Consider the following 16,661-nt stretch of genomic DNA (forward strand, 5'->3'; position numbering starts at 1 on the left):
TGCAGATTCCCAGAGGCAGACTTCTTCCTCTTGACTTAGACTTGCCCACCTATCACCACTTACTGGTCTGACCTATTTGACATTCTCTCCCGCATGATTTTGCTGACTCTAGCCCCTCTCCTCTGATGGCGACTTCTGGGCAATGTAGCACCCATCCCCAAGAACATCCATAGATTCGCTGCCACCGCTTTGCTATTTGCAAAGAGAGAGATTGCTCTCTGTCGGGGCAGCACGGTGTGCCCCACTACTAAGGTCTGGCTGCAGAGCCTGACTTATTGTGACTTGACAAGTGAAGTTTACACCACACTACAATCCTCCACGGCCAGACCTAAAGATATTTGGCAACCTCTTCTGACTTATTTGCTCTCTCTGGAGTCTGACTCTCAGAGCTCAGTACCTCCCCCACCCTCTGCCACACCCTCCTTACAGCCATGATATTATTGTACAGGGCACGGGTACTCACAAACATTTTCCCAGGGGCCACAAAGTACAGTTTGTGGTGTGACCGAGGGCCGCACTGATGCCATCAGGGTGGTGGTAGGGTGGCTGGGTGGGTCAGGGATTGTGTAAGGAGGTTCAAAACCATGCTAAATAAACAAGAAGCATTTATTTGCAGGTTAATAAATGCTTACCCATTTATTTAACATTATTTTCTGAATTTTAGTTCTAGCAACTAAACAGCAGCTGGTGTTGCATATAAATGTGAAGATGGCCGCAAGCGGCCTCCAGGCCATACTTTGAGTATCACTGGTATAGGGTATTCCCTCCTCCCGGTGCATTTCCCATTGTTAGCTGCAATCTCCTATGTTTGATGCATTGTTCAGCCTTACTGTACTTATATATTCCAATCTCTGATATGTCATTATGCTATGACAGTGCTCTACTTTTTGACATATTGCCATATGTCTCATAATGTCCACCTTTTGTTTCGTGAAAAATGATAACTTTTTTTAAAAATAAAAGACATAAAAGACGAATGTCTTGATGGAGGTGCTTTAGCAGGGATTTACCCCCACCAGAGCATTACTCCCATTTAATGAAGCCCTTACTGGTGTCCAGCTTATGGCCTGTTTCAAGTCCTGCACAGGGGCTCCTGTGCATAGGACAATTGCCTGCCCCTATTGCCCCGCCCCAGGGGATCCCAGTTTCTTCACCTAGCATCCCACCCTGGAGAGCTTAGTGGTCCATGCCAGTATGTTCCCTTACTTTTATGTTCACATTCCAGTCTCTTAAGACAAATCTCAATGCAAATTCTCGCAATTTTATTGTCTGTTTCCCATCGACACTTTCACAAGCAGACCATTGTATTTCAAAACACAGTGTGAACACAACTTAGTGTTTCTGTATTTGTAAGGTATATATTGTATTTGGCTATTTCTTCATACCAATAATCCTATACCATACGCACTGCTTTCTATTCCCTTGTTTTCTGGTTATAGTTTGTAAATTGATGTAATGCACACTTTTTACTGAATTGCAAAGTCTGTCTATACTGTTGTATTCTATGTATTATAAATCTAACTGTAGCTGGTTCTCTTCTGATTAATTCATGACATTTAATCTACTTTCTTATTGATTAGCACAGATTTGAGTTCCATGTGAACGCTTGTTTAAGTTGTACTTTGATACCCAGGTTCACATGGATATTTGGGTTGCTCTTGTTTTGTAAAAATATTTAATAGAAAAGGCATCCTAATCAAGATACAAAATTACCCCAGTTATTATGGTAGGAAGAAAGACAGCATCTATTTCGACTCTTCTTTCATGTCTTTTCTGGTTGCTAACCAAGTTCCTTGGTTGTTGTAAAATTGACTTTGTTCATCTTTGTGGTGCACTCACTCAGGAGTAGAAGCTCAACCAATCACTGGACTTTTTGTCCGTTAACATGTATATAGCACAAAATCTGACTTTGGTATGGCATTACTCTGCATTCAATAACATAATTACTTTTCATATAGATCTGAGGTTTCTATCGCCGGGCAGAGCCTCACTAGGGGTGCCCAGAATATATGCAAGTTGTGTGTTTGTCATCTGAGACCACAGGGCTAAACCAATGATGCTTACGAGTGTCCCTGTTAGGTATATCTGCTCCTTGCCGGGAGATGTATATGTAGTTAGGTAGCCAGTGGAGGCATGTGCTCTTGGGTGCCCTAGCCACGTGTAAACCACCCCATATCGACTTTTACTCTTACTAAGCAAAATTCCGTTGTCGAATCGCTGTGGCAGATTCCCAAGGTGACCACTTTCATGACCTGCAAAAAACAAAACATGTAATTACTAAACTCATTTATTCTACCTCTTCAAGTTGAGCTGTGTAATTGGGAAGGCTTTCCTGTTAAAAGAACAAGCTGTTTCAATTTAATACAGGTTTCATGCCCTGCGAGAGCCTGAACCGCTTGATGCAGTTTGTGCTATGTTTCAAGCTCTGCTCATGCTACTGCTGCTAAATTGCAGCACAACATTCATATTTTCAGATGATTGGCGGAACTCCGTGGAGTCTTGTGGAGTTTTCATGTAACTTCGTGGAATTCCGTGTAGTGAAACTCTGCAAGTTCCTCCTGCCCCTACCTACACAAAATATTTGGTTTTAGTATTTTAAATACAATCACTACCAAGCACGCACACACAGAATCTAATTGGTAGAGATTTTTCAGTGAAAAAAATTACAGAGTATTATTTAACGAGTAACCCCCTCTGAAGCATGGTTCGGATGTCTGGTTAATGAACTTACTAAAAGAGTTTAAATCAGTTTTTGCTTCAGTCTCTAGCAGTTCCAATTAAAGACCTTCAAACTGACGGAATTCAATTGATTTATTTACAGGTTTTCTCACTACAAATATCAGAAATTAATTCATTGTAAAATCAAGAATTTAAGTGAAAAACATAAAACAGTGCATTTTTGGGAGTGACATGTAGCGAGGATACAGTCTTTAGTATAGTTTTATTGTTTTTTTCTAGAAGCATGTGCTTTAAATTTTCTTTCGATAATGCCTTACCTGCTGGTAAGTGATTAGCCCCAAGTTTTAACTTCTCTAGGTAGATGGCAAGCATAAACATCCGGTTAATATTCCAACCATTTCAAAATGTAAAGAAACCTTCATTGGGGTTATTGTAACTATATGTAGTGCCTTATACCCCTGTTTAAATTAAGAAACACATGGGTTTCATGCTGGACTCTTTGAAGAGTCTGTGGTTGGAATGGAGTTGCTTTGTTTTGATCCTATGTGGGAACTGGTTCATGTTGTGTTTGATGACCACTGGTGGACGTCTATTGTGTTATGGGACGCATCGCTTAGCAGTTTGATGGAGAAAGATGTGGGAGATAAGGATCTGCAGTTTGTGGTTTATCTTTAGCTTGCAGCTTTGATCAGCTATGCGTGTTCCCTTTCAGGTGTTTTTAATTATCATAGTCCACTAGGTTTGATACCACGGTGGGTGGTCCATTCTGAGATTTTTGTTATTTTATGTTTCTGAGCAGCCATAGGGTAGAGGGAAAGCTGGTCCTCGCATCTGCAGGTATGGGCTTCATTACAATCATGCTTTATATAAATGTCGTGGTGAAATGTCAAGAAGAAGTCATACCATGTAGTTAGTTGGGACTTGCAGTGGTGGACTAAATTAGAGTTCTCCTGTGGCCAGTGGTATGTGGCAGATCTCGTCAACTATTCCATCCCGGTCAGTAGATGATGTGTGGTTTGTTGCTGTGGACTGGTACAGTGCTGGGTGATAGACTTGACCTGTATCAGTTCTTTCTTATGTGAATGTAACTATGCAGCCTATTTGAACTACAATCGGCTGTGTTACCACAGAGTGTTATTGTACTAGTGAGGGCAATGAAGGGTTATAGACGCCAAACCTTAATACTGAGGGAAGGAGCCTACCAACACTACAGGTTATGTCGATTGTCGAGGGAGCGAAGTCTCTCTGGATGAGAAGTTCCAATCGGGAACTGTAGTATATGCAATGTGTGTGCAAGGGGTCTCTGCCCGTTCAACACCGAACTGTGCAACTGCGACAACTAACTGTACCCAAGAAGACCATGCCACTGAAAAAACAAAATCTTCCAGAGTGGACTGCGTCACTGCAATAACAATGTTCCATGGTGTTATCATGCAGCCCTTGATTGTTGACGCATGATGCCCAAATCTCCATCTCAACTGAGCCCAGACACATTCTTGTCACCAGCTGGAGACCTGCGACGAATCTGGAACCTCACACATCTGCACAGACTCTGGGTGGCAGCCTCCACTGCTACCTACTGCCCAGAAGGCAGGAGCACTTTCAGCAGGCTGACGTGAAAGTGAACCAGATGTGTGCTGTGGGTCCTCACTGGGAGTGCAACAAGGAATGACAAACTTGGCTGTGGTGAGACATTAGCACCTGTGGACTGCTAAGTGAACTGAGCACAAGGGCTAGTAGGAAATGCTAGCCTGCATCTGTTCCCGATACCTGCCAGAAAGAGCTTGAGCCGAGGAGAAGGATCGTGCGAGTGGGAAGGAGGGACTGGCTGCTGGATACAGTTGCTCCACTCCAGTGAAGCATTCGTATCTGTTGCCTGTCTTGTGTAGTATTGAGTTTTCTGTGCATTTTAAAGTACGTTTTTCTTTAATGAAGTGAAGCATTGGGTTGAACAATCCGAACGTGTAAAGAATAAACAATTTTAAAGAGTGTTCGTCAAACTGACTTGAAATCCTTCTAAGCTCTCAACTTGATTCTACGTTGACAGCTTAAAAGGATAAAGAATGGCCTTATCCACAGTATCAGTAATGTTTCAGTGCATGCCCATAAGCCATCTTTCTTGAGGGTCTCACAAAATGCACTCTGCAATTATTAACAATAATATCAACAGAAGTTAGAGATGCTTAGCACTAGGTCTGTAGTGAGGTAACAGTTTGCAACTCCGCAAATCTAACATACGTCCCTGCATGGTGATCAATTCAATGCTTCTTAAAGGCACCATCTACAGATCTATTTCTAAACCAAGTGACATTCTGTACAGTTATGTTTTTTCGCTTCACAATAAGAGGAGTCGAAAATCAGAAAGGTTTTAAATGCAGCTTCAATGGTGAAGTCTAGTATCTTTTCTGATGAAGTGACTCCAACACTATATCACCAGTGGTTTGTTTCTTACCCCATTCCCAAAACTGATTGCTTTCCAACATTCCATTGACACCCTAATCTGTGTCTGATTTCCGTTCTACCATAGTATTCCCTTTACCAATCTTCCTTTATTTGGGCTGACAGGAGCCTCATTTGATTGTACCCTCTTTTTAGCATGCACCATCCCAGTAATATATATAACTCTTGTGCTTTAACTCTGGGCATTCTGCTGTATGCATCTAAATGTATCGTAGCATGAAATCATGGTCATAGCTGCAAGATGCTCTCAACCCTAGAAAAATTGCCTTTGATTGAATTTACAGGCAACATGCCACTCTGAGTAAAGTCCAGTCAGGTGGCTTTTGGGGGAGGATCCCCCTTCTCAGTGAGTCTGTCAACTGAAAAAGTAACCCATAGAGACATCGTATTCGGTCTTTATCCATGTCTGCTTTATTGTGGCTAGTGGGCCTACTTCATTTCTGGGGAATTTGTGAACCATCCAATGATTATAATTCTAAGGAAAGTGTCGAGTGAGCAGAGGCCATGATGACATTTTTAGATAGATATAAATGACCCTGGCATTCAGTGGGCCTGGGCACTGGGCTTTCCTTAGAATTTTGAAATTCTGTTTTTTTTTTTCAATTTTTAACTTAACTCCCTAATCTTTACATTTTTCTAAGCAAAGGGGTCAATTAGTCATAAATGAGATCTAAAGAAAGCAGCTTTTGAAAAGCCATTTATTGATTTTCTCTACAAAAGTAGAATTTACCTCACACAATGTGTGCACTGTGCATAAATTGTTGCCGATAATCCTGCATGGCTTGTGGATAGTTGCACACAAATAAGAGGAATAACATAAGCCATAGGCAGAACGGAACGCATGTCGAGAAATACGAATTTTAGATTTAATCCAATGCTAAGATTGTGTGTCACACATCAACTACAGTGTGTGCCACTTGTGAGTGATCAATTTATCCTGCACACTGGACGATACTAACTGTTCTTTTTTTCTCCTCTATTTGTTAGCTTAAAACCGTAATGTTCTATTGTTTTCTAATTTTTACTTTAGGATAGGACCAGAGTTGTGTCTCCCATAATAGATGTAATTAACATGGACAACTTTCAGTATGTGGGAGCCTCAGCTGATTTAAAGGGCGGTAAGTACCTCTACTTGACCATAGTTTGCATATAAAGTTCAATAAATATATGACAAAAAACCGAAGCACAAATTCTTGTATTTTATATCTGCATACTTATTTTTCCACATTTGTGGAATACATTTGTGCGTACAGGTTTATTTTCTTTAAATAGAACTCGTATATGCTTTATCTGTCAAGAAATGTTTGTGGTGTGCGTTCCATATTCTTTCACCAATATATATATATAATTTTGGTTAGTGTCATCAACTTGTGAATATAAATATACCGTTTTGTTACAGCATGTCGCTCCATCACTGTCTTGCCAACGTTTTATGTTTGAAAAGCCTTTGTTAGAGAACATTTAAATGAGCCACCCAGGAGTACTGTCTTCCAGCATCTTTTTAAAGATTTACATTAGCATAGGTATAAAGAACCACATGGGGAATCCATATGAACTATTTTCCATTTTTTGCAGGGGTTATCAACTTCTGCTTTTACAGTTATGTATTACTTAATTGAATGATGCATTATCGATTCAAAAAATGTCTGCCTGATAGAACTGTACAATGGAACCTTTTAATTCAGTTTAACAATTTACCTCTACTTGGTTTAATCCAACAGAAAGCTGTTCATGGTTCTAGGTCACGGAAATATGCCCATGCCTAATTAACTGTCAAACTACTCAACCAGTAGAATGTGCTTTTGCAACAATATTATTTCTTTTTTTGGAGGGCATACTATATTTTTCTTTCCTTGTCAAATTGATATTTCAGTTTACACTGGCTAGATTTTGAGTACACAAGTATTGGAGGTTCACGATAACCTTTCATTCTCATTCATACTTCTAATGGATGGCTTCTTCAACTTTACAATATCCCCAGGCTCCAGACTGGATCCAGAAACTTTCACAACAGTGCTCTGCGCACCAGTAGGTAACTCTCTGAAGTTCCCCTTTAAAGTGATAGAGGGGAGCTGCATATAAGAGCCACCCCTGCACACTGATGCCAGTTCCTTTCTTTTCTCATCTTCGAACACAGATCCTGAACTTCGCTCCCTTTTTTCATCATTTGACCATTTTATCCCCTAGAAACACTGAAATATTATGTGAAACGGAACAAGGTGCCCACCTAAAACTACTGGGTTCAGCCATGGTATTACTCTCAGAAACAGAGGTCTGTGACGGACCCGCACAAGGTGTGCCTTTGGTGTTTGGCCTCTGGCATGACTCCAAGATGTGTGAAGAATGTACCTTCACAAATGCCAAGGTTATTTAGGACGGTGAAGCAACACTATACGTTGTTGAACTTTGGAAAAAGCCATGCAAGTCCTTCCGATTAAAGTAAAGTGCATTGACCTGTTCCGCTCTCAACGCTGGTCCCTCAACAGGTACTTCATGGTTGAGGTTGTTTGGTAAGTTGATCAATATAAGGGAAAACTCAAGAAGGCTAAGCAAAAATCATCCCCATCCCACCACTCTCTATCTTCTGAGAAGTAGTGAAGGCATGAAAGTGTTGCTCTGTCTTGCTCCTGATTTCTGACTGACAAGCCGTTTTCACAATTGGTCCTGATGCTCCCCGAGTTCTTTTGGTCCTCGGTGACACCACAACTGATTGAAGTCTTTAGAGAGGCCATGGTGCACATGTTTCGTACAGTTTCAGTTCCCTCTGGTGCAGCCTTGAACCCAAGGATTCAGCAGGGGCCTCCAGTTGAGTTGTCATCATCAAGTTGCCCTTGGCACCATCTATGCCTCTTGAACCTGCCTCAAGTTACGCCCCCTCATCCTCTCCCACCCCACAGCATGCACTGGTTCTTTTGACGTCGACATCAGAACCCTTTGCCGATGTCTGACCTGAGCCAAACTCCTATCAGCCCTGTACGTGTTCAAATTTGTTCTGACACATCCAGTTCCCCCTCGGTTGCTCCACTAACTTTTCAGTTCTGACTCTGATCAGAGTTTGCTTGCACTAAAAGATGACAACGAAGATGATGGGAATGATTTGCCCCATATATGATCTTATACGAGGCCAGTGGGCTTGATAAATCCACCAATCTCCCGCCAGGGCCTCTAACAGATGAAAGTGTTTTCTTTGCATAGTGATTAGGGGAGCCACAGAACCTGGGCAGGCTTCCTCTGATCACTTGCTGACATTCAAAATAGCCCTGCCAGATTTATGATGGGCACCTGTTCAAAACCTTGCTCTTGCCATCCAGTGAACAGGCAGGTAACCAGATGCCACAGACGGTTGTATGACGGAACCACTCATGCAATTCCACGCATGCCTTTACAACGCTGTTAGTACAAAGCATGTGTCATTGCCACACATTCATTTTGTATGAACATTTTTACAATGAATGCCTATACCACAAAAGCTTGCTGTAAAGGCATGGTTGGTAAGGGCGTATATATAGGTGGTCAAAGTTTGGCATGCGTGATAAAGACATATTCTTGGTAATGGCATGCATGAAGTTGGTGCGCACTGGAAAGTTGAGTTTTGTTCATTTCAGAATGAGAATTCTAGTTTTAAGGTATTCATCCCCACGTGATCCGCTCACAGCGGTAAATATGTAATGTGAACAGACTTCCATCTACTGACAGAATACGGGGAGAGAGAGAGGCAAGGCATATGCATTTACCTAGCCCAGAGCCCTAAAACCTTCCCCTGCCTCGCCCTGAACCCTAAAACTGCCCCTTTTTCTGGCCCTAAGTCCTAAAACTGCCCACTGCTGCACTCCCCTGCCCGAACCCTAAAACTGCCCTTTTCCTGGACCTGGGCACTAAAACTGCGCCGGCCGCAATCCTCTGCTCAGCCCTGAAACGCTAAAACCCTTCCTCCAACCCTATCGCAGCTGCTGTGTCCCCTGCTGTACATCGTGGTCCATTACCATTTCCATGCATCTTTTACAGCAAACATGCTTTTACCATGCATGCCTGATTTCATAGTAAAGGCATGTTCATTGTAAAGGATGTGGTGTAATGGCCATGCGTGGTCATGACCTCATTGTAATGGTTGTTTCCCACCACAGACTGTTGCAGAGCGACTCACATTTTTTTGACTCAGTATCCTACTCTGGAGAGTCTGATAGTCCAGGCTTCCACTAGCAAGTAAACCCCAGTTAATTTCCTACAACCAACAGCTATCATCCTGCTTCCCCTTTCCCTGCTCCTAGACAGGGAGGCAAACCAAATTGAAGCATTTGGGGAAGTAATGTTTCTTCGACCATCCTAGCTTTAAGGACAGTCAGCACAAGTTGCCTATTAGGATGATGTACACATGCCCTCTGAGATATGGTCAACAAGATCTTGCTGGCAGTCCCAGAACAGTTTAGGGCCTCTCTGGCTCAAATCATTTACGATGGTCAGGATGCAGCCAAATACATGATTCAGGTTTGGCGAGACACTACGGTTTGTTTGGGGTAAGCAGAGGGCACAGTGAAGTGTTCTGTTGCCAGCCATGTATGAGATCCACAGGCATTTCTGTTGATATGCAGGAACCCGTTATGGAATTGCCTTTCGGTGGATCCTGCCTTTTTGGCAAAAAATCTGAATCTGCCCTAGAGCGCTCTAAGGAAAGCCGGGTCATGGCACACACTCTGGGTCTTTCAACATTCCAGACAGCTACTTCATCAGTTTTGGCCCTTCCAAGGCCACTACAGATGTTTGGCCTACAGACAGTGACAGGACCACCTTCCTCCACTGAAGTCTTTCCAGTCTTTTAGATCCCGATGATGGATATCATGCAAACCACAATCGGGTTCCCAGTCCCACACCACTACGGCATCAGCCTCCAAGCTTGTCTCTGGTAAAGCACACGTGCAGTTGCCAACAGGAACCAACCGATTAACTTGTCCCATATACCGTACTATCATTTTTCATTCCTAATGGCAGGGATGTAGAACTCCTATCACCCTTGTCTAGACTCAAGAGTAACATGGTTTCACCTTAATTTTGTCCACTCGATGTATGCATGATTTATTAGTACTAAAGTATGTGCTATTACAGCAAGCACTCGAAGGTAATGCAATGGATTGTGAACTAGGCTTGCAACCTTGGCAGTGGTTTAGTATAAAAACTTGCAAAATGTAACAATTTGACGTTACCTGCAATGCTCCCTGGTAACATGCATATACAAGTAGTGGCGTTAAGGCAAAATTGATGACTAGTTATTTTAAAAAATAAAGTGTACACCCACACATTTGGAGCATGAAAAAAAATGTTTTTTTAATAAATTATTGTGGAACTTTAGATACTATATATCCGAGTCACCGTAGTAATAAAATGTATTTGATGGCTGTCAATATTTTTACAAAAAAGAGAATCCTCATAAAACGATTATAGGCAACTAAAAAAGTAATTATGGGCTACATTTTTAAAGCAAGTCACAGAAGTGCACCTGCTGGTATATGTCCTTTCACTGGTGCAGATTTGCAAGTAAATTTGAGGATGTGAACAGACACACAGAGCATTCCTAACCTGGCACTACCACTTCCTTCCTACTTGCAACCCTGCCTGCCAGTTTGCAGAAAGGTGCACCCTTCCTAGAATCCTTACCTTAATGTAATATGAGCCCTGGCATAAAAAGAGAGGCTGCTTTGTAATGAGAACACTGCCATGAATGTGTCTCCTCCGTGCATGGCAGCAAAATGAACAAGTGTATGTGATTTGTACAGGTCAGGTAGATTTCTGAATCCTCTTACCACCGGCGAACTAGATATTTTGTATATAGTTTTTGAGTTGCCCAGACGAACGTGCAAATGGTGTTTGTTGCACTCTAAATGTGTTCATGTGTGATACTGCGTGTTAACTTGTAGGCTTTAATCTTTTGAATGTGGATCCAATCATACCCAGCATGTGCAGTACTCCACTCTGTAGCTCATTTGAGAATGAAACGTGCCAGGTTCCATATTATTGGGGCTCCTAAGGGGAGTGATTCTGTTGCGGACTGTGGAGGCTGGAATCGAAATAACGTCTCTGCAATGGAATGCCTTCCAGACCATCAATTACCATCGATTGTAGAGCCGGGATCTGCACGAGTCTCCCTACTCCGGTTCTACTAATGAACTTTTTCTTATACTGGTGCAATTGTTCGCAAAAAGTATGAATCCCCGTAGCTAAATTCTTAAGTAAATCCCCAACTTATGCAATACATACTCCTACGCTGGGCCTTTGTGTGACTCGTTATCTTTCTTGTTGTTTTTTTAAGGATTCTGTATCATACTTTCACATGAACATGTAAACGATTTACACACTTTACAATACCATAAATCGATGACATACTTCACTGTGACAATATACAAATCATTAAGTTCAAGTTCAAAAATTCTTTATTTCGGCCAATTTGGCCATAAAAGAGTACAATATATAACACAAAGGTAAAAGGGGGTCAGTCAGGGAAGATATATAAAAAGAGGTAACATTTAAAATTCATTTATATACACATGGCAATATTTGTGTACAGGCAAAAATACCCTTTCTTCAAATTTTTTTTAAAAATGTCAAATTCAGAGCACTCATTTCTCGGTATTAAGGCTAGCAATCAATATCAATTAATTTACGCCGCTTGCACCACATAGCTAGCAGAAATTTAGATAGTGCAAACACAATAGGGCTCAATGTACTTGTTTTAAAAATCCTAAAAGCATTCAAGCAATGTTTAAAACCCAGATTTCTCCACAATGGTATCAACCAGTATTTTCTTGGTTTGGTGTATGCTGGACAAAAGAAGACAACATGAAGTTCATCTTCTATGTCACCGCTGCAGCCCGGGCAAGACTTTATTAGAAGAGGCAGTCGACTTACTTGTGACGGCCTTGAGGGGTAAAGTGCCATGTCGCCATTGGATAAAAAGTTTACGCGCTAAAATTGGGAAGACAACATCCATGAAGTCCTCAAAATAATAAGAATTTTTGAATTCTAAAAAGGAATTAGTAAGGATACCTGCATTAGGATCCGCAATTAGGAGTTCCAGTTTTTGCCCTTAGTAAACATTTTTCGTGATACCCGACCACAGGCCCTTTCTGGATCTTCCCACATAGATTGGAGTCCAATACTTAAACGTTCACGCTTAATGAACGCAAGCTAGGGGATTTTGCCTACACAGTTAAAGCTGAGGATCTGTTTAAGTTCGTCCCTTTAGTTTAAAAGATCTGGTGTAGTCCATAATCTATGCCAGCACCTTAGGGGCTTTACTGTTAGCTCGTTTGCAATGGGCGTCAGTCCCAAATCTAACCTCAGTGGTGTTAATGGTGTACTCTGAGGAAGTGATAATATTCGCCTTACAAATTTAGACTAAAGTTTAGTCATTTCAGGGGCAGCACAGTGTCCCCAAAGCTCACCCCCCGTAGAGTGCAGCTGCCCTTGCTTGCGTCTTATAGACCTCCAGAGCAGGACTCACTGGCCTAAAGGTTGAAGAGTTGGAAACCTTTGAGATGGCACCCGACAACTGGGAAAGTGTCATGTGGGATTTTGCCTTTTGCGGACCCCATGACAAATTTTCATGAATTGTAACGCCCAGGTACTGGAAGGTCGTAACCCTTTCCAGACATACATCGCCCAATGATGGATTTGCGCGAGTGGACCCTGGCGGGTTAAAAATCATGAATTTTGTCTTGTCGGCGTTGATCTCAAGGCCTCTGTTCCAACAAAAGTCCCCAAGCCCCTCCAATATCCTCTGAATCCCCATAGGAGATTTGGAGAGTAGGAGGGTGTCGTCTGCGAACATAATCGCCGGCACCCTCCTACCAGCCAGCCTTGGTGCGTCATTGTCAGGGACGCCGTCCAGATGTGAGATTACCACGTTGACGTACAGGCAGAACAGGGTCGGTGCTAAGACACAGCCCTGTCTCACCCCCCTGCCAACGGGGAACATTGGTGACAGCGTCCCGTTCTTGCCACAGCGGACCTGGGCGTAAGTCCCCTCATGTAATCTCATGAGTAGCTTTAAAATCTGATGCGGAAGGCCCAGATCCTGAAGGACAGCCCACAGTTTCTCCCTAGGAACTAGGTCAAACGCGGACCGGAGGTCCACAAAGACCATGTAGAGGCTGCCACCCTCTACCTTTACCGTCTTCCAGTACAGTAGGATCAGCCGGAAAATTTGGTCCATAGTGGACGTATTCCTTCTGAATCCTGCCTGGATCATTAAGAAAGATTTATGATTCAAACAATAACTAACAGTATATGACAACATAACTTACACATAAACAGCCCATAAGCAAAGAAACATGTCTTTTTACGTTACATATATATGACATATATTTGGTGGTGGTTGTATGGAAGGTCTTCTTCAGGGCCATATATTCTTTGGGGACACGTGAGCTTGGGGGTCCAGGGTAAGTTGTCTTCCAAGCACCAAGTTCCAATAAGTTTGTTAACCTCTTCCTGGTAAGTATGCACCTCTGGACATTCCCAGATCACATGATAGGAGGGATGTGGGCTGAGGCCACACCCGTGGCCCTTGGCTCACCCCATCGCCACAGCCAAGCAGGAGAGTAATAAGTTCGGTGTAGGTATTTGAATTGTTTTAGGCGAAAGCTCATGGAGATTACCAGTTGTCTGGATGCCCTCTTAGACTTCATCCATTCCTCCTCATCGAGGGCATCCGCATCTGCCTCTGACTTCACCCTCTGGCTTGTTAGGGGTATTGGTGGCCATCGATTTATACATTTATGAAATACCTCCCTGTCCTACGGAATCTGTTGTTAATTTGCACTCTAACGGATAGTACTCACAGAACACATATAGCTGCTCCTTATAACCTTCCATGGCATGATAAAGTAGCAATAGAAGTTGGAGGAATGGAGGTGAAACTCAGACCCCCAACTCCTGGAAGGAACTCCTATGCTTGTCCCCACCAAACATCCTCCAGTGTGGAGATTCTGATTTGGTCCCAACCGCAGAACCCCTCTAAGCCTGCCATCTCTAACAGCTGTGTCCCCTACCACAGGGGAGAACCCTGGTGACGGTGCTGAACCACTTTTTATGATGCAACACTGTATACTTGTAACAGTGGTGGGGGCGAGGAGGAGATTTATACAACAGTGTGAGGGTGCCATAAATGTGGGGCAAATCTAACTCTTGCCCATGAGCAGGAGCGCCCCTAACCTCCCTGACCCAATCATTGATATTGGCTAGTTGGGATGGCCAGTAATAAAGCTGCACATCCGCCCAGTCCATTCTCGCCTCTTACAGAGAAAAACTGCACTTTGAAAAGGAGACTCTGGGAATTCTCCCTGCCCAAAGAAAGCTAGTGATGTGTGTCTGGAGGTCTGTGAAGGAGGTAGGTGGGAGGGGGTATGGGTAATGCTGCCAGCCTTAAAAAAACACTGGGGTGAATGTATGCCATTGTTCTGCATTCTGTCCATCAATTGTTCTTTTTCCAAGAATATTATAACACTGCAGCAGGACTAGATGCAAGGTGCAGGAAGTCCCCTTAGTGGAGATATCTACGTGCAATGTTAGAGAAATTTAATCTAGGGGACAACCTGGTTAGAATGATTATGGCCTTGTATTACAAACCAAGTGCAAGAGTCAGAGCGGGTGGTATACTTTCCACCTCCTTCAATCTAAAGCAAGGTACCAGGCAGGGCTGCCCTCTTTCTCCTTGCACTGGAGCCCTTTCTCCAGCAAATTAAAGAAAATCAGGACATCACAGGGATCACCATTGACAACACTAGATCAAACTGGCTGCGTACGCGGACGACGTGTTTATTGTCATAGACAATGCTCCTCCTCTTATCTCAGCTCTAATGAGGTCAATCCAACAATTCTCGGATGTGTCAGGATACTCTCAATAAAGATAAATCGGAAATTAAGCTTATCAATCATTGTGGCAAGAGGAACATCTTAGGTTCATCCGGTCTAGCTTGGCAACAGTATGCAACAAATATTTAGGGATAGAAATCACAAACGACCTGATAACCACTCTACATACCAACGAGAAAACCTTACATGAAAAAATATAGCTCACTTCTCGACTCGTGGTCACCTAAATTCCTCTCTTGGTGGGGTAGAGCATAAACACTAAAAATGATGTTCACTACATTAGTCAACTATCTCAGTAGTTTTACCAATGATGTTATCTGATGACACATTGGATAAATCCTTTAATAATTTCCTGTGACAAGGAAAGAAGCCACGAATCTCACTGAAGAAGCTTAAATTATTAAAAAATAAAGGTGTAATGGGCTTGGCTAACTTCAGGAATTATCAAATTGCTTACCTATGCAAACAGGGGGCCAATTGGTTCATCAACAATCCAGTATACGAACCGTCTATGCTAGCCATAGAAAGATCTCTCATTAAGAATGCGCCTCTCGCAGCTATGGCATCTATGCATACAAGACACCTACAACACTCAAAGAACATTATACAAAACACAAACAAATGCCCTCCTCCGCTTAGATACACAATCAGATGTGAAATTACAAAACGCCAATCTTATTTCCTTGTGGAACAACCCCAGTATCAAGATTGATGACGCCCCAATATTCTGGTCAAATTGGTCGAATAGTGGAATTAATCTACTGGAAGATTTATACCTAGGCTCATCACCATTACCGTTCTCAGTACTACAGAATCAATTCAATTTGACAAAATTGGATTTTTACAAACTTCTGCAACTCAAAGTTCAGATCTCTAAAAAAAAATCCCTAAAGGCGATAGCTCCAGCCCTACCTAACTTTATAGACCGCTTAACTAGACCTGGCCATATTGTCTTGGGCATATATAAACTTTTGTCACCAAACATAAACAAATCTCTCTCACGCAACTAAGTAAAATGGGAATCGGAATTAAACACTAGAAATGTGGTGTTTGACTGGGAACACATTAACACATCTCCTTTTTCTAATAACATATCACCAACACTATCACAAACTAAATATATGATCATCAACAGAACATACTGGACACCTTCCAGACCCTTTAAAATAGGGCTCACTCCTATCAATCAGCTGAAAATCTATGGTGAGCGCCATCTAATAGACCTAATGCTTACACTAGCTTGCAAACTGATACTATATAATTGGAAGAACTTTAAGGCTATTTCCTTCCGAATGTGGCAAGAGTGGATCATCTTCCTTAGAGGTGCTGATAACGTGACACTACAACTCTCTCCCTGGTGCTCCTATTATAGACCAATTTGGGACTCGTTGGATACCAAACCTCTTAGCTCCAAGCCACCGTAAACAATTAACTCAGGAAAGTGCTATACTCTCTTAACCACTTCGACGCTAATGACAAAGCCAGCTCGTCATGGGCGTTACCTGCCCTGCGCTCATGACGAGCTGGCTTTGTCACAAACAAGCCATTTACTACTTTTTCAGCGCACAGCAGGTAAACGCGGTAGCGCTGAAGCAGTTAAAGACATTCTCTTTCACAGCCAATTTACATTATGACACATCCTCTATCCCGATAGCCTCTCT

General features: G+C 42.5%; 1 protein-coding gene across 1 annotated transcript in view; it reads left to right on the forward strand.

Annotated features, from left to right (window-relative positions):
* GALNT2 (polypeptide N-acetylgalactosaminyltransferase 2) overlaps window positions 1-16,661 on the forward strand; it is a 690,029-nt gene that overhangs the window by 452,338 nt on the left and 221,030 nt on the right. The window contains exon 8 of the mRNA XM_078649088.1: window positions 6,170-6,257. Within this exon, the coding sequence (XP_078505214.1) occupies window positions 6,170-6,257 (88 nt within the window). The remainder of the gene's footprint in view (window positions 1-6,169; window positions 6,258-16,661) is intronic.

Source organism: Lissotriton helveticus, chromosome 6, assembly GCF_964261635.1.
Source record: "Lissotriton helveticus chromosome 6, aLisHel1.1, whole genome shotgun sequence".
NCBI classification, from domain to species: Eukaryota; Metazoa; Chordata; class Amphibia; order Caudata; family Salamandridae; genus Lissotriton; species Lissotriton helveticus.